The sequence below is a fragment of the Melanotaenia boesemani genome, chromosome 11 (genome assembly GCF_017639745.1).
Source record: "Melanotaenia boesemani isolate fMelBoe1 chromosome 11, fMelBoe1.pri, whole genome shotgun sequence".
NCBI lineage: Eukaryota > Metazoa > Chordata > Actinopteri > Atheriniformes > Melanotaeniidae > Melanotaenia > Melanotaenia boesemani.
The window spans coordinates 29951796-29968137 of NC_055692.1; the positions used below are offsets into that span (position 1 = coordinate 29951796).

The window sequence follows — 16342 nt, forward strand, 5'->3', positions numbered from 1 at the left end:
TTAGGATTAAATATATCAAATTATTTCTTATGGAAATTATACCACAATAAATGTTTAAAAAGTTTAGATATTTTAAAATGATAAATGATAGGCAAATACAAAATTTGACGGCTGTTTATATTAAATTATTTGAATTAAAATATATAAAAAGTTATTTCAGTTTATGTGATTATTAACATAACATATGTTTCCGAAAACTTTGGTTACTGTGTAAAATGTAAATTAAAACAGAAAGCAAAGATCTACAAATACCATAAACAAAACTTTATTCATAAGAAACAACAGAACAACATTCAGTATGAAGTTTTACTATTTTCTGAGGCATGATGTGCATCATGCTTTTATTTCATGAAAGATCTTGATCTTTAGCCTTCCATCGTCCGATAAAACTGCTTTTCTGAAAAATGTAATGCAGTTTATGTTGCAAATGAAAACATTTCCATGACTTACTTCACATTGATGTCTATTATATAACTCATCAGGGAAGCTGGATCTGTCCTAGGAGTTGAACTGGAGTCTGTGGCGGAGGTGTCTGAGAGGAGGATGCTCAGGAAGCTCCTCAGTATCATGGACAATGTCCCTCACCCCCTGCATGCCACACTGATGTCTTGTCAGAGCTAAATCCATGTAGACAGAGACCACGAGGAGCTCCACTGAATGTCACATGTCTTTCTTTGAGGCTGTCAGACTTTATAACACCTCCCCCTTCAGCAGCAGGGAAACTAAAAAACTTTAAAACAACTGACTGTAAATAAGAACTGCAATATTTATCGGTATATACCGGTTCATAACCATAATTTATCTGTATAAATCTGTTCTTAACGTGTGCAATAGTCTTTTTGTTTTAAGTGTTTCCTTTGGGATCAATAAAGTTGTTAGTATTCAAATTTTTTTTATTTTCTGGAAGAGTGAACGTCTAACCACATAATCAAAGGTACAACTGAACATAAATTCAGTTGTGTAAACAAACTAAATCCCTTTAACTGCACATCTCTGTTGACTGGTTCTACAGCACTGACTAAATGAAAGAACAATGTAGTACAGATGGGCTGAAATCTGTGTGACTCAGTATTGTCATTTTCTTCCCTTTTGTTAAATGCCCATGTACAATATTCTGCATGTTTGCATGCATGGAATTCAGTATCTTTCTGTGGTTTATATTGTGTGAAAAGATCATTGTAATGGTAATTTTTTTTTTGACAGCAGAGATTTGCAATTCTTATTGTAGTTAATGACAAACACTATTATATTAACAGGTTAAAAATGACTGTAGCTAGAAGATGCAACATGACATGCAAGGCTTTTTGCCTTCTGCACAAGTCATTTTCATGCATCTGAAGTACAATATTGGCCACCAGGGGTCCCTGTTTATCCAGGGATTTTCCATCATCGAAGAACTGCTGAAATCAAAAGGGAACAACTCTACATCGAAACCTTTGATCAAAACTTTTTATTTGGCAATTTACAATGTTTCATAGCTAATAAATTGTTCTGTCACTTACATATTTATATAAAATAACATTTTGTCTGATTTGTATCAAACCCAACCCAAGTTTCTGAACAGTCTGACAGATTTTATACTGATTCTTATTAACATATCCATATTAAAAAGTTAAAACAATTAAAAGTAAAATAAGTCACTCAAATGAAAAATTAAACACATTTTTTTATACGTGAAATTGAAAATCACAAACCCTCTTAATTTTTTTGTTTGTGGGTGGTGGTGGTTTGAAGCTGTCTGAAGCTTGGACATATTTACACATTAGGCAGCTGTTCTGTTCTGTGTTGCTGTCATCCACTGAATCATTGCTGAAATGATTTCAGCAACAGGAGGAGCGCAGTGATGTCTGCTTCAAAACATTTGTAATTCATGGTCTTGCTTTAAGAGGTGGGTGGTACCAGAGAACTTCAGTATTTTAACAAATCGTGATAATGGATTTCAACAAGGAAGACATTTTCTGAATGTCCATTCACTTTTAGGACTTTCAATCCAGCTGCTGTGTCCTTTCAATGTTGGCTGTGCAGAGGCAAGAAAATAAAAGAATAAAAAGGAGAAGAAGCAGCCGAGTAATCAACGGTACCATCATCAACTTAAGACTTAAACTAGTGAGGAGTGCGACTGACTCCCATAAATATCTAAAACACAGAAAAATAACCAACTGAGCAGCTCAGAGAAGATGCTGGAGTCCACCAGGTATAGCTCCTCTTTCCTGGACCTTTATCCAGGACCTTGGTAATTTTCCTGGACCTTACAGAGCGACTGTGTTCATGTTATCCAACAATGGCAAAGATTATAAGTCCCAGTATGACGAGTCCTGCCACCACTCCAATGCCAATGAACACCAATTTCATCCTTTTGTTCTCCCCTCGTTTCTTCTGCTTCACTTGGTTGGAAGTCTTTTCAAAGGCTTTACTCTGGGGAAAAACACACACACACAATCAGTTTTTAACTTATGTGCAACACCTATGTGAAAACAGCAGCAACACTGGGTTTCTTGGCATGTAAAAAAAACAACATATGTCCAGTACAGAACAAACATTTCTCATATCAATCAAAATACCTGTCCACAGCATTATAAATCAGAAGTTCTTCCTAAGCGGAACTTCATAAGGATCATGTTTCCAACATAAGGATTTTTTTTCCTACTTCAGCATTCAACATCTATTATTAATGATTACTTGAGCAGGTCAACAAGTAAGACACAATGTTCCCACACTGCTCTGCTGCTCTGTGTACACAGCTGAGCAGCATTCAGAGGGACAAAACAAGCTAATGACCGACATTTATGTTCAAGAAGCAAACATACTCACACCACATGAATTTAGAACAAACAAACAAGGACAGCAGCCATCATGCTGCACTTCAGTGCTCAAAGAGGTTCACTGGAAATAAACACAGCTGAATACTAACATTAACATACCAATCCATCCATTTTCTATTCTGCTTAGTCCAATTCAGGGTCGCGGGGAAGCTAGAGCCTATCCCAGCTATTATTAGGCGAGAGGCAGGCTGCCAGTCCATCGCATGTTAATACGTTAACATAACTTGTGCATATTATTAACTAAATGTTATTCCCAAACTTGTTTGAAATTAGCAAACGTTCATGTGTGGAGTCGTATTTCAGGCCTCCTGGTCAGTGTTGCCAGAAGGTATCAAAGAGAGGAGTTATCTGAGCTTTCTCTTGTAAACATCTGCTTGCAGCTGTTAAAAAAAAGCTGGAAAACTAAACCAAACAGGGACGTTGCCAACATCAAAACCACAACAATGCACCAAGGAGTGGGGTGTGTGACTGTATAACGACATTCAGCAAAAGCAACGCCTAAAGAGGAGTTAGTGCCAGTGCCACTTTTTCCTGTAAGTAACATGGGCAGCAGCAGGCGGTAGGCCGCCATCTGCAGGGTACAGCTGTTGCAAGTCAAATCTGTCAAATACAGGAGTCTATGCATAGCTGGATATGGAGTTTAAAAAATGGAGGACTGTTCTTATTACATACTGCAAATACAGGGAATGACAGCGACCTTAAAGAGCAAACGCAGATCAGGTGAAAGCAGAAAACTAAATACTTTAACTTGACCTCTAGATGTTGGTAATTGTTACAGATACTTTGAAAACTTCTTTGTATGCTCATCTTCTTACATATTTTTCTTTTACATTTTACATTTACATCTTTAATATTATTGCTTATATCACTTTACTTGTAGCAGCCTATAGTAGTTTTAACTGTAAACAGAAGAAGACTGACAACAAAGTAAAATTAATTACTGAGCCATGCCCTTAACCCCCAACTGCTTCCTGGGTGCTTTGTGTCCTCTTCTGAAACTGGATCCAAGTGTTTAAGCTTAAACTTCTTGCTTTTTTAGCTCTCTGGGAGCTACATCTGACAGTGTCAAGTAACACAAGCCAGCGGGGCAATGTGGGAAAGATGTGACCTGCTTGTCGACCCCGGACGGACATTGGCCTCGTGGCATGTCCTGGACTTACTCTCTTGTACCCAGAGAGACCAGCTTGGTTCATTCATCTTAGGAAACAATAGGAAATACCTTTCTAAAAATAGCACCATAAAGCACAATCAGGATGTAAATTGTACATTTGTTTTCCTCTCCAGCTCCACCTAATGAGTATTTATAGACATCAATATCACACCTTACTTAATTTTAACCCCTACGCATCTCTGAACCACTTGCTCCTGTAATACACACCTTATAGACCACTATAAAAAAAACTTATTTAAAGTTGAGTGAAGTGGTGAAGGTGTTTTCCACTTGCACATCTTTAGATTACTTGCTTACCCTTTGAAGCAGCTCATCAGCCCGATCATCCAGTTCACTCAGTTTGCCGGTTCTTTCTTCAGATTTGTTCAGGTTGTCCAGCATAATGACCTTCACCTCCTCCACCTCATCCTGCACCTGCTCCAGGTGGCTCTTCCCATTCTCCTTTAACCAATCAGCACAAACAACATGGTATAAGAAGAAGCTACTTGTGAAGTTTTCCTGTCATTTTAGGCCATTTGTGGAAGAACTGACACATATAAAGTGTTTGAACTTTATATGTGTCAAAATATATATTATCAAATGGAAACAGCCAGTGTGAGCTGACACACATACTTGTCTTGTTTTGGGGTAAACAGGTTGGTATGACCTGTCACAGCTGCAATGAAAGCTTTCTATGTGGGTGCATGGAAAATATGACCAATTTTAAGCTAACTTTGCTTAAAAACTTAAAAAAAAAAAACATTAGACAACCCAGGCTGGAAATGACTCACGTATCAGGTTGTAGTTTATCATTTAATCACTGTCCTATTAACTCTGAGTACAGGTGTCACGAGTCACTTTGGACTTAAATTTAATCTAACTGCAATTTTATAACAAGATATATTAAAATGGCTTTTTTGTGATTTCTTACCAAGAAGTCTATCATAAAGGAGACTAATTATTTTTTAAAAATCACTTGTTAAGCTCATCATTTCATACAAGTGCAAAGACATGGCACAGGTATAATCTACCACTGTGGTATTTTGATCAAAACACGCTGCAGGTTGTTACCAGTTTAACAGGAAATTGTGTCTCCTTATGAGAAAAGGGTGTAAGCTTTCTTTAGTGCTTGAAGTTTAGGTAAGAAAATGTCTGTAACTACTTCTGCTTCGCGTCATGTTTGCTTTCTTATCAAACTATAACAGGAGTTAGATTGAGATTTCTGAGGACAGGAAAAAAAGAAGTTGATCTGCATGATTCAGATCAGACTTGTTGGTTTATAAACACAGAGACTTGCAGATCAAATCCTCCTGCTGTGACCTTCACTTCATGCAGGTTAAATAAGGTAACATTCAGCTGTTGTTTTATATATTTTTAAAACATGTAGCAGAACTAGATGTTTTATGTGTGACTGTTAACTTTCCATAACACTGGTGAAATCTCATTGAGAAAGAAACTGAAAAAAGATCTTAGACATGGAATGAATAAAATGAAGCAGAACAAGTCGACCCAGATGATGAAGAATGGATCAAGCGGTTAAGTAATCGAGTAAAACAAGAACACTGGAGCAGGATGTTTCAACGGTAGTTTGACCTCAGGATAATTTGTATGCTGACAGCTTTCTCCTTCACATTTGCCCTCTGAGCTGCGGGGAGGAAACCAGCATCTCAGAAGGTGACAGGAACAGGAAACCAAAGGAACAAAACATTTACATGCTCAGCATCTCATTTCAGCTCATTTTGGTTCATAACTATTATAATCTTAGGACGGTTTCTCAGCTGGCTTGGGGATGTGTCTTACATGTGATTCATACATGCCCTGGGAGCCTGCTTATCGCATTGTGGGCATGCCAAAAAGTAGCCAAACAATAGTCAGTGTTTAAAATTCAAGCAGTGGTGTCTTACACAGGAACTGCTGCCCATTGCAGCTTCCCTTCTTGCTTCCTTCCTCACCTCGCTCATTCCCTCCCTCATGTCTATATGAATGTACCTGTTATTGCCCCAAACTCAACACCTACATTGTATTACGGCAGTCTAGTTGGACAATCTATTCAATCTCAGAACAGCTTTATTTGATTGGCGCCAATTCACGACAAAGTCATCTCAAAGGACATAAAATAATCCAAACCATTTCCATTCAAACTGATTGTTTAATCCACATTAGTCCAAACCATAATAACTGTGTTCAAATATGAAATAAAAAGCCACAGCTGAAAGTATTTGGGTGTTGATACACAGTAGTTATACTATGCGTTGTAAGGAAGACCTAACATAAGAGAGCATGTTTTATAATAACGGAATAATAACCCCACTGTTTCTAAATGAAACAATGTTTACATTATTAGTCATTCACTTTACTTAGGTAGCTTAAGCTTGCATTAAATTAAATTCTGTCTCACTCTGGCTGAATGCGTGAATAAAAATGCTTTTTAACGGTTTAGTTGACAGCAGCTACAGTAACTCCTCCGCACAAAAACCTGTTGGACTTTGCTTACAGATTAGAAAAGGTCACTATGCACTTTTAAAAAGCAAACCTTTCTCCCATTCTCATGTCTTATTTGAGCTCAAAGTGTTATCTTTATGTAGCAAAGTATTTTAGCTCCGGGAGGAGCCAGTATTGACTTACCATGTCTGTGGCTCTCTGCGCGCTCTGCTTGAGTCCTACGCTGTCACTGGATCCCCTGCATTTAAAGGTCGACTGAAGACAACTTTATAACAACAGGAAACAAAACGTACTCGTTCTGCGGTTTAAAGACTTACGCTTGTCACGTAATAAAGTGAGCAACGCCCCGTAGTTTTCTTGTTTCTTTGTTCGATTTCTTTACAGTCTTTACTTTGTTATCAAGCTACTTTCGCTTCTCTCAGACTGCGGGACAACTCGCTATGGGGCATTCACGGTATTACCGGAAAGTTGGTTTATACGGGAATTGATCACGTGTCTTCAAGTAATGATTCGTCTCTACATTTTGCCACTGTCTGTGTTGACTGTGTGCAGCAGTATTTGACTTATTCTTTTAGAGTTTAACGGGAAAATTCGTCTTTTCACCTCCACTACACGAGTTCAATAGCGACTCTATGCTGGGATTTTTCATGCAACACAAACATTACATACAACATAAAATGCAGCAAGATAAGGACTGACGTATGTAGAAATCAACCCCCATATATGTAAATTTGCATGTTTACTTATTTAAGTTATTTTCTGAATGAATTCAGGTTTGCCGAACACTAGATTACATTTTTTGAGTGAGAAATGTGGATATTTGCAGCAAACTTAAAGCTTTGGGGGGAAACCCCAAACTATGATTTATATCTAGGTCACAAATGAACAAAAATGCTTAACAAAAAGTGAACATCTAAATATTTTGTCCCAAGTGTCCTTTCAAATGCTGCATTTTTTAAGCTATATAAAAAAGCCCACTGTGTTCAAGGAGTTCAACATCACAGACTTCTCCTTGTACTACTACCTGATCTACAAAGCTGTATTTGTCCGAGTATGAAACAAAAAGCCTTAAGATTGTCTTCCAATTTAATCAAATCCTCCCAAAAGAGGGGAGGGGGAGAAAAAGAGAGTAAATTGGTGTAAATGTTGATTTATAGATGGACTGAGAACAGACTATGACATAATGATCTTCACTCTCTGTTATGTCATGTATGAGCATCTGTAGTTCATTATTGTATGATGTGGTCGAAACACGTTCTCTCTGTACACTTTCTATTTTTCCCCTGAGTTGGTACTGGAGTCACCCGAAGCAGCTGAATGCAGCAGTGCTACATTGAGTCATTGCTTTATCTACTTCATGCAGCTGGTAAACTCAGAGGAACTGCACAGAAGATGTACGATAAACCCAAGGATATGCTCCCTTGCTGCTTGTCAGTAAGGCCGGCGTCTAGCAATGTCTCACTCTTCTCTTTGCTTGTGAAATTTGTCATTAAGGGTCCTTTACAGACTTGCTGCACAACACAATGTGCTGTTCGGTCACTTAAGGGTGTTGCCCACGTATGGGACATGCAAAGTTTTTAAAAGGTGACTGTTAGTCCACCCTTTATGAAATATGTGAAACATTCATATAATATCCCCACTGGGACCTCCAGTGAGTCTGTGCTAGACAGCATTGACCTTACTGCTCTTCATGTTACTTTCATGTGTCCTGCAGTGGAATGCTATCATATGAATTTTAATGTTAGCTTTTTTTTCTGAGAGAAGGAAACAATGGTTCTGTTGTCCTGCAGTAAAGTCTGTTCCAGGACATAAATGTGATATAGCTGTATATATGTAAGTCTATGCTATGACAAATTTTGCTCACGTGGTTTATTTTTTCTGTTGAATTATGAATACTTCTTTATGAGTGTGTGTGTACGCTTATGTGAGCAATGCTTTTGATAAGGAGCAGACAACACAACTCGATTGTATCTCAGTTGTGTCATTCCTATGAGCAATTAAAATTCCTCCAGACAGTTTTCAATTCTTCTACTGTAAATGCTTTATATGCAAAAGTCACCCAGCTGACTCACTGCTTCATAGTGGGCAAAAGGAGTATGTGGACAAATGTTGGATCAAAAGCTTGAAAATGTCCCCAAAGTTGGGAAGTGAAAGAATTTTTAGTTAAAGGGAAATTAGGTAAATTACGTGCTTCCTCCCAAACTATCAATAGAGCACCTTTCTTTTCTCATGAGAATTTAGTAAAAGGATCAAAATCCCCTGAGCTTCACTTTGTTGGCTGAGTGAAAACATTGAAAAATACTGTAATAACAGCATGTAAATAAGTTAAAAACTTGTAATTTTGACAGTAATTGAAAAATATATTTTCTAGAAACCCTGTGACAATGAAAAGCAAAAGCTGTGAGAACGAAAGATGAGATGCCACTATGGAAATTAAAGTAAATAGAGAGCTCAAGCGGTTTGTTGTGTTAGAGGAAGAAGATGCAGTTGTCACATGTCCTGGGTTTTCCCCATGGCAGTGACATGTTTGAAAGGGAATTATCTGTTTGTTCTTGTCAGATATCTTTGTTAAAGACTTAGGACTGAAAACCAGTTCTTCAGTTGTGGAGATTACCATAAACTTTGACATGTTGGGAAATATTGATAGCTCATTGTTTGAAAGGGTAAAGAAAAGTAAAACCAGTTTTGTGTTTCATCACCAACTAAAGCTTAGTGAAAATGACTAAAACATTTTATCGAAACGAAATAGAGTAAAATGTTGCAGCCTGGGGCCTGTAACTGTTTCTATTTACTGTCACATGTGGCAGTTTCTAGTTCAGGCTACAGCTGTGATAAAAGAAAAAGTGTTATGTTGAAAGCAGCGGTTTAAAATGAGGACACTTTAGAGCAGGGGTGCCAAAATCCAGTCCACTGGAGCTGCTATCCTGCAACTTTTAGATGCATCCCTTTTCCAACACACCTCAGGCTATGCCTCCAAAACTTCCCTGGATTTATAGTTTTATTCCAGGCATTACTTGAGCTTTTGGAAGCTCAACCAGCTGCTTCCACATGCTGTTGGCATGGTGATTTATAATAACAGATGTTAAAGTACCTGAAGAAATTCCTTGAACAACACAGCATTCAAATCACCAGTGTAAAATATTTTTAAAATCATTGTTTTTTCCAAACAGAAGTCCAATACAAAGAAACGATTTGATCAGAGCTTCTCCATCAGTGCAGTTCAGCAACTTCCACTTCTGAGTCTGAGTCTCTGGTTCTGTTGCTACAACAGCCATATTATTACTATATTTTAATATTTGGTATTATAATATGACATGCGTTGGTGCAGATTCTGTCTCTGAGTTCATGGTAATCCTGACAGTTTAAATAAAAAAAACATCACTTCTTCAGTACTAACAAGTCGACTGGGAGTTTTGGCGTTAAACAGTCTGAATGGTTGCGAACCTGTCAGAGGTTACATTGTTGGTGTTAATAAGGTCATACCTGAGACCACCTTCCTCTGTTCTGAGATGTTTTTCCCTCTAACATAAACAACCTCCTGGATACCTCTCTCACAAACTGACTTCTCCATCCAAAATGTGGACCTTACTGTCCTTTATCCTTAGATGCAGATGGGCTGCTGAATCTCAACCTGCAGCTGTGTATGAAGTAGTTGTTTGGTCTCTCTTATTTTAAGGACTCCCCACTAACTAGTCAGAACTAAATAAGCTCTTTGGATGAGAAGTGAAACATCTTCAAAAACCAAGGAACAAAAGTTGTCTTTATTTAAGCTCTGACACTGTTAAAAAAAAGTGAACTTAAAAAGTAAAGCCCAACTCACTTAGGCTGTTCACATATAACTAACTGAACTCAACTAGGTTGTGTGAACCTAAGTTGGACGGGTAAATTGAAACTGAACAAACTTGGGATATATATTTAGGTCTACTCATGTCTTTGAGCTGAAACAACTCATGTTGTTAAGTTGAAGTCTATCCCAGCAGCTACCAGGCCTGAAGATGGGTACACCCTGGACAGGTCACTAGTCCATCGCAGGTCCGTCACAAGGAGACAAAAAATCCACTAACACTCCCTCCTAAGGTGAATTTGAATAAACAAATAACCTTTTTGGTCTTTGGGAGAAAGCTGGAGCACCAGGAGAGAACCTACACATACACTGGAAAACAACCAGGAAATACCGCTTCAAAATTAATCTTATTTGTCCAGAACAATTAAACATTTCCATGGCAACATTATACATACTGAACAGGAATGTCCTATAACCTGAATGCCAATATATTCATATTATGTGAAGACAATACACGCACATGTAAACAATGCAAACTAATACACACATAAACTGTTATTCACTTCTGTAGCATGTATGTACTTTTATTTGGTATTAGCTACTAACATGTATTCATAGTATTGTCATGGTTAGATGAAAATATTCACAAGACTTCAACATCCAGTTAACCAGCAAAGTGCCCTTATTTGCATTTATGGAGGCACAAATCAGTTTCTAAAGTTGTGTCAACTAAAGAATTTAATTTCATTGGACAGCTGATTTGTAAACTAAGCATTTTGAGTTAGTTTGTTCACATAACTTAGAAAGAAATGTTAAAATGATTAAGCTGTTGTTTGGGTTTTTACAGTGTAGAATTAAAAATGTGTTGTAATATTAAAATAGATTTGATAGTTTCAAATAAATGAATAAATAATTAAACCAATATATCAGCAATGAAAAGAATTAAGAATTAAATTAAACTCATAACCACCACATTAATACATCCGTTCAACTACTTGTTAACGCACATATCTAATCAGCCAATCATATGGCAGCAACTTAATCCATTTAGTCATGTAGACACAATGAAGATGACTTACTGAAGTTCAAACTGAGCATCAGAATGAGGAAGAAAGTGACATTGAACGTGGCATGGTTGCTGCTCTGAGTTTCAGAAACTTCTGATCTGATGAGATTTTCACACACAACCATATTTCTGGTGAGAGGTTTATAGACAATGGTCCAAAAAGGAGAAAATATCCAGTGAGCAGCAATTGTTTGGTTGAAAATATCTTGTAAAGGTCAGAGGAAAGTGGGCAGACTGGTTGGGGAAGATAAAGAGTCAACAGCTAATTTTCTTGGCCCACTTTGTGCCTCTTAGTCCCACCATGGCCTGGTTTAACCACCACAGCCTACCTGAGTATTGCTTCTGACCATGTCCATCCCTTTATGACCACAGTGTTCCATCATCTGATGGCTCCTTCCAGCAGGATAATGTACCATGTCACATCGAGCACCTTTGGCATGTGGTGGAACGAGATTCTCATCATGGATATGCAGAAACTGTTTAATGCTGTCATGTCAATATAGAGCAAAATCTATGAGGAATGTTTCCAAAACCTTGCTGAATCTATGACACCAAGAATTAAGGCAGTTCTGAAGGAAAAAGGAGGTCCAGCCTGATGTTAAATGGGTGGACGTAATAGAGTGAACAGTGAGCGTACTTATAGCCTCACTATCAGAATGAGCAATCATATACTGTAGATCTGATCTAAATGCTCTGTAAGACTCTGTTAGGTCAGTAAAACTGGGGACACAGACCGGACCCACAAAATGCTTCTTCTGGGAAAAGCTGCTCATATACAAAAGTTACATTCAGCATGCACATCCGCATGACTACAACAGCCTGACTGTGCTGGTTTCCCATCAGCAACAAATGGGCTTTGTGTTCAATTCAGAGGCTGTTGTTCCCATCAGGGCTTTTGTCATGCGGATAAATCCTCATAAATGTAGTCAACGATTGTGGACACAACAGCACAATGCAGAGCTTCAGCGTTGTTGAGCCAACAGGAGAGGTGTACATGTTCCAACCTGTTCTGGTCTGCTTGGCTGCTTGCTTTTTTTAGCTTTAGCGCAGTTTGAAACGTTTCATATGTTTCCTCAAAAATCATTTAGAAAGATAAAACCATTACAATTTATTTTAAGATCCATCTCTTGCCTTTCTGAATTTTTGCATCACTTTAAAAACATTTGGCAAAGAGACAAAAAGCCAACCATATGTAAGAGACATTTTCGTGCCATTTAAGTTCATGAGGAAACTTTTGCATTCTGGCGACCAGCCTCACCAGCTGCCTCTGATTTGCAGCATACCCACCTTTTTCCTCTCTTTCTGCATTCCTCAGTATTAAAACTACTATGCAGCACATAGGACTCTCCAAAAGGATTAATAAAGTATTTTCTATTCTATTCTATCTGTTTCAAAGTTTAAAATCATAATTTCATAGTTGAATGGTTGTGCTATTTAAAATACCCCATAAGATGTAGATTATTCTTTTTTTTATTTGTATTACATCACTGTATCTGCATTAATGTAACCAGAAAGACCAGAAACTGAATAAAGTATGAGAAATGTGTTTTTACCGTCTCACCAACAGTAAATCTGAAGCATGGGAGAGCGTTTGGGAATCTCCTCTGATCGACCTCCTCAAGTCTCATATCAGTCCGACTCCCTGCCTCCATCCTGTGGCAAGTTGGCAAATAGCAAAATAATAAAAATCAGCTGTACATTGCTCACCAGGTTTTACAATTTAAGATTTAAAATTATTAGTAAAATACCCACACCAATGCTATTAATTAACTAGGTATAGTAAGTGGAAAATAAATCAGCTGCTGGAGCTCTAAATTTGGCTTTTTTTTTGTGAAAACTATTCAGATTTTAGCAATACTGCCAAGCAAAGAAAAAAACTTATAAATGCAGCATCAAATTTAGTTTAAAGATGGCACATTTTATTAACATGATTTCCTGGTAATATTTAAGCAGCTGAATTACAAAAATCTTGTACTGCAATTTTTAGCAAAACACCAGATTCTAAAAGTTTGGTTGTAAATGATTGTCAAGTTTTTCCTTTGTTCTTAATCGATTAGTTTATTTAAATATTCATTTATTTTTACAAACTGACTTTTAGGTTTTGCTCCCCAACAAGAAAAACACATGCTAAACCTTATCATAGAAAATGTTGGACATGATGTACAGTAAAGCTTTTTTTTTTATATATATAAATATTTATTTGTCTTTTATCTACAAGGTTATTTTAAACTTCTACACAAAACTGAAAAACATTCCTCATAAATATTTAATCTAAGAATCAGAGCCAAGTTTATATTTCATTGACACATTTGCATACAACATAATTACAGTCATTTACAGACGTTTCTTCTCATTTGTTTTGGTTGTTTTTGTACATTTTTCCATCTTTAAAACAACTCAACACTTCTGGTCTTTGCAAGTGTAAACATACTGTAGTTCTTTTTGTGCACTATATGTTTTACGTTGGACGTCTCTAGTTCGTTCCTGTTTTTATCATCTGAGAAATATTGCCAAGCCAAGCTCCATTGTGTCACGTCTTGAACTGGAAATCATTATTCATGCTTTTATTTCATCACATATGGGTGATTGCATAGACTATACACCTGTCTTAGCAAAACCTCTTTAGAACAGTTACAAGCTGCTTTCACATATGACTCCAATCTTGATGTAACTGCACTGGCTTCCTCTTTATTTCAGAGTGCAATTCAAGATTCTTTTACTGACCTGGAGATCTCTTCACAGACAGACACCAGCCCATATCAGTGGACCTTTGAAGCCGTATCTAAGGTCCTGTGCCTAGAGCCTGCTGATGGTGCTCCATTCAAAGTTAAAAACTAAAGGAGACAGAGCTTTCTGTTCAGTGGCCCCGACTCTGGAACTTTCTTCCTTTTGGACCTGAGATCGGTGGACTCTGTGGTAGCTTTTAAAAGTCAGTTAAAAACACATCTTTTTAAATCAGATTTTTATTCATTTAATTTGTTTTTACATTGTTGGCTCTTGTGAAGCACATTTTATATATTGAGAGTGACTATATAAAGTTTTACTTACTTATAAATATTTAATTTAGAATTTGATTGCATCTGCATATATGTTATATATATATAATTGTGTTTGTTAAGGGAAGTGCCGGACTGGCCATCGGGCATACCAGTCACCTGCCCTGTGGGCTGAAGGTGATTTTAGGCTGGGCCTTTTCTTTTTCTTTTTTTTTTAGACTACTAATGGTACTAATTATAAAAGGTCTGATACCTATTGGTACACAAATCTGATAGATCGACCCACTAGTCATGAATGATTCTGGGCTTCAGCAGCATCAGAATCAACTGCAGGTAATGGAGGTGGCAAGCATGTGAATGAGGGGAAGGGGAGGAAGGAGCCTGGTGGCGGCCGCTGGTGCCAGCGGTGGGAGGTAGTAAAATCCATCAGCTCTGATAGGAGCTGAAGAGCTTGATGCATCAGTTCAAGGTGGGGAGTGAAGAGGAGGGGGACCTCTGGCAGAGCTAGGCACCATAATCTGCAAGAGGCTGATGATCCTGAGGAGGGCTAAGTAGCACAGGAAGAGGAAGGAGAGGTCCAGGAAGTGGACTGCCTCAGAAGTGCAGTGGTCAACTCACCTGCTCCAAAGCTGAGGTTGATCAGCATTTCAGAGAGACCTACAGCGACAAATGTAGAGAGCAAGAACTGGGCCCCAGTAGGTCCCTCATTGCTGGGATGGGAAGGAGCCTGGTTGGAGAGAGATCCAGGAGGTAGTCAAGAGGGCAAGAGGAAGCTCCGCTCCTGGGCCTAGTAGAGTACCTTACAAGGTACATAAGAACTGCCCCAGGCTACTCCATAGGCTCTGGAAGATCCTGAAGGTGATCTGGAGGAATGGCAAGGTAGCAGACCAGTGGAGACAGGCAGAGGGTGGGTGGATCCCAAAGGAGGAAAGGTCTCAGAACATTAATCAGTTCCGAGCCATCTCACTGCTGAGTGTTGAAGGGAAGATCTTCTTTGTCGCCAGGGGACTGACAGACTACCTCCTGGAAAACTCCTACAAATCGATACCCTGGTCCAGAAAGGAGGTATTCCGAAGGTCTCTGGCTGTTTGGAGCACACAGGCGTGGTCACTCAGCTTATCAGGGAAGCCAGGGTGAACAAAAGTGACCTGGATGTGCTGTGGCTGGACATTGCCAACACCTATGGATTCATGCCCCAAAAGCTGGTCGAAGAGGCACTGAATCGACATCACATCCCAAAGAAGTTCAGAGACCTTATCCTGGACTACTATGCCAACTTCAGCCTGAGAGTCTCTTCCGGATCAACAACTTCTGACTGGCACAAAGTGGAAAAAGGGATTATCACTGGATGTATGATCTTGGTCATCCTCTTTGAACCCACCATGAACATGCTGGTGAAGTCTGCAGAAGTCCAGTGCAGGGGGCCCCTCACCAAGTCTGGAGTCCAACAGCCACCCATTCAAGCCTTCATGGACAACCGGACAGTGACAACCACATCTGTTCCGGGCTGCAGGTGGATCCTAAGTGGACTTGAGGAGTTGATCTCCTGGGCTCATATGTGGCTCAAACCAGGTAAATCAAGGTTTCTTGTGCTGAAGAAAGGGAAGCTGACAGGTAAGTTCTGCTTCTCACTCAGCACCACCAAGATACCATCACTCACCCAGGAACCGGTGAAGAGCCTGGGAAAGATGCAGCCTCCACACAAGCAATCAGCCAAGAGCTGGAGACCTGGCTAGCGGTGGAGGACAAGTCTGGCCTCCTGCAGAGAAACCTGCTGACCCTCATCTTGAAGCCTTCCACTGTTGAAATGGGGACTTCATAGACCAAGAGGGACCAAAGGATCTAAGGAATGATACCGTGCTGGTAAATCCAGGCTTTGAACTATTTGCTAGGCGAAAACAGGTTAATCTGATTAGTTGGATGTTAGATGAAACTTGTTGTCATTGGTTGGTAGTTTTGACATTGCATTTTATGCTGTCTCAGCCAAATAAGTTTTATTTATTTATTTATAAAAAAAAAGACTATTATTATTATATTAATAATAATAATAACAAAAATAATCACAACAACAACAAAAGGGTA

At 38.6% G+C, this 16342-nt stretch overlaps 1 protein-coding gene and 1 pseudogene across 2 annotated transcripts; one reads left to right on the forward strand and one right to left on the reverse strand.

The window, feature by feature from the left end:
• Nucleotides 1-1436: 1436 nt before the first annotated feature.
• On the reverse strand, nt 1437-6877 carry vamp5 (vesicle-associated membrane protein 5). Of its 2 annotated transcripts, XM_042000260.1 has the most exons (4): nt 6732-6877; nt 6598-6652; nt 4291-4434; nt 1437-2415 (listed from the first exon to the last, which is right to left on the reverse strand). In XM_042000260.1, exons 2-4 carry the CDS (start codon nt 6598-6600, stop codon nt 2272-2274), a joined length of 291 nt encoding a protein of 96 aa, XP_041856194.1. In that variant the 5' UTR covers nt 6601-6652; nt 6732-6877; the 3' UTR covers nt 1437-2271. The 2 variants fall into 2 exon arrangements, with proteins under 2 accessions (XP_041856194.1, XP_041856193.1); XM_042000259.1 differs by having other exon boundaries at nt 6598-6846.
• Nucleotides 6878-14714: 7837 nt separating this feature from the next.
• On the forward strand, nt 14715-15996 carry LOC121649031 (annotated as a pseudogene).
• The last annotated feature ends 346 nt before the right edge of the window (nt 15997-16342 follow it).

What these genes read in the sequence shown, in the direction of transcription:
- vamp5 (XM_042000260.1), bottom strand. An exon ending in CTGATGAGCTGCTTCAAAGG is followed by an intron (nt 2,416 to 4,290) that starts GTAAGCAAGTAA and finishes GTTTTTCCCCAG; the next exon opens with AGTAAAGCCTTTGAAAAGAC.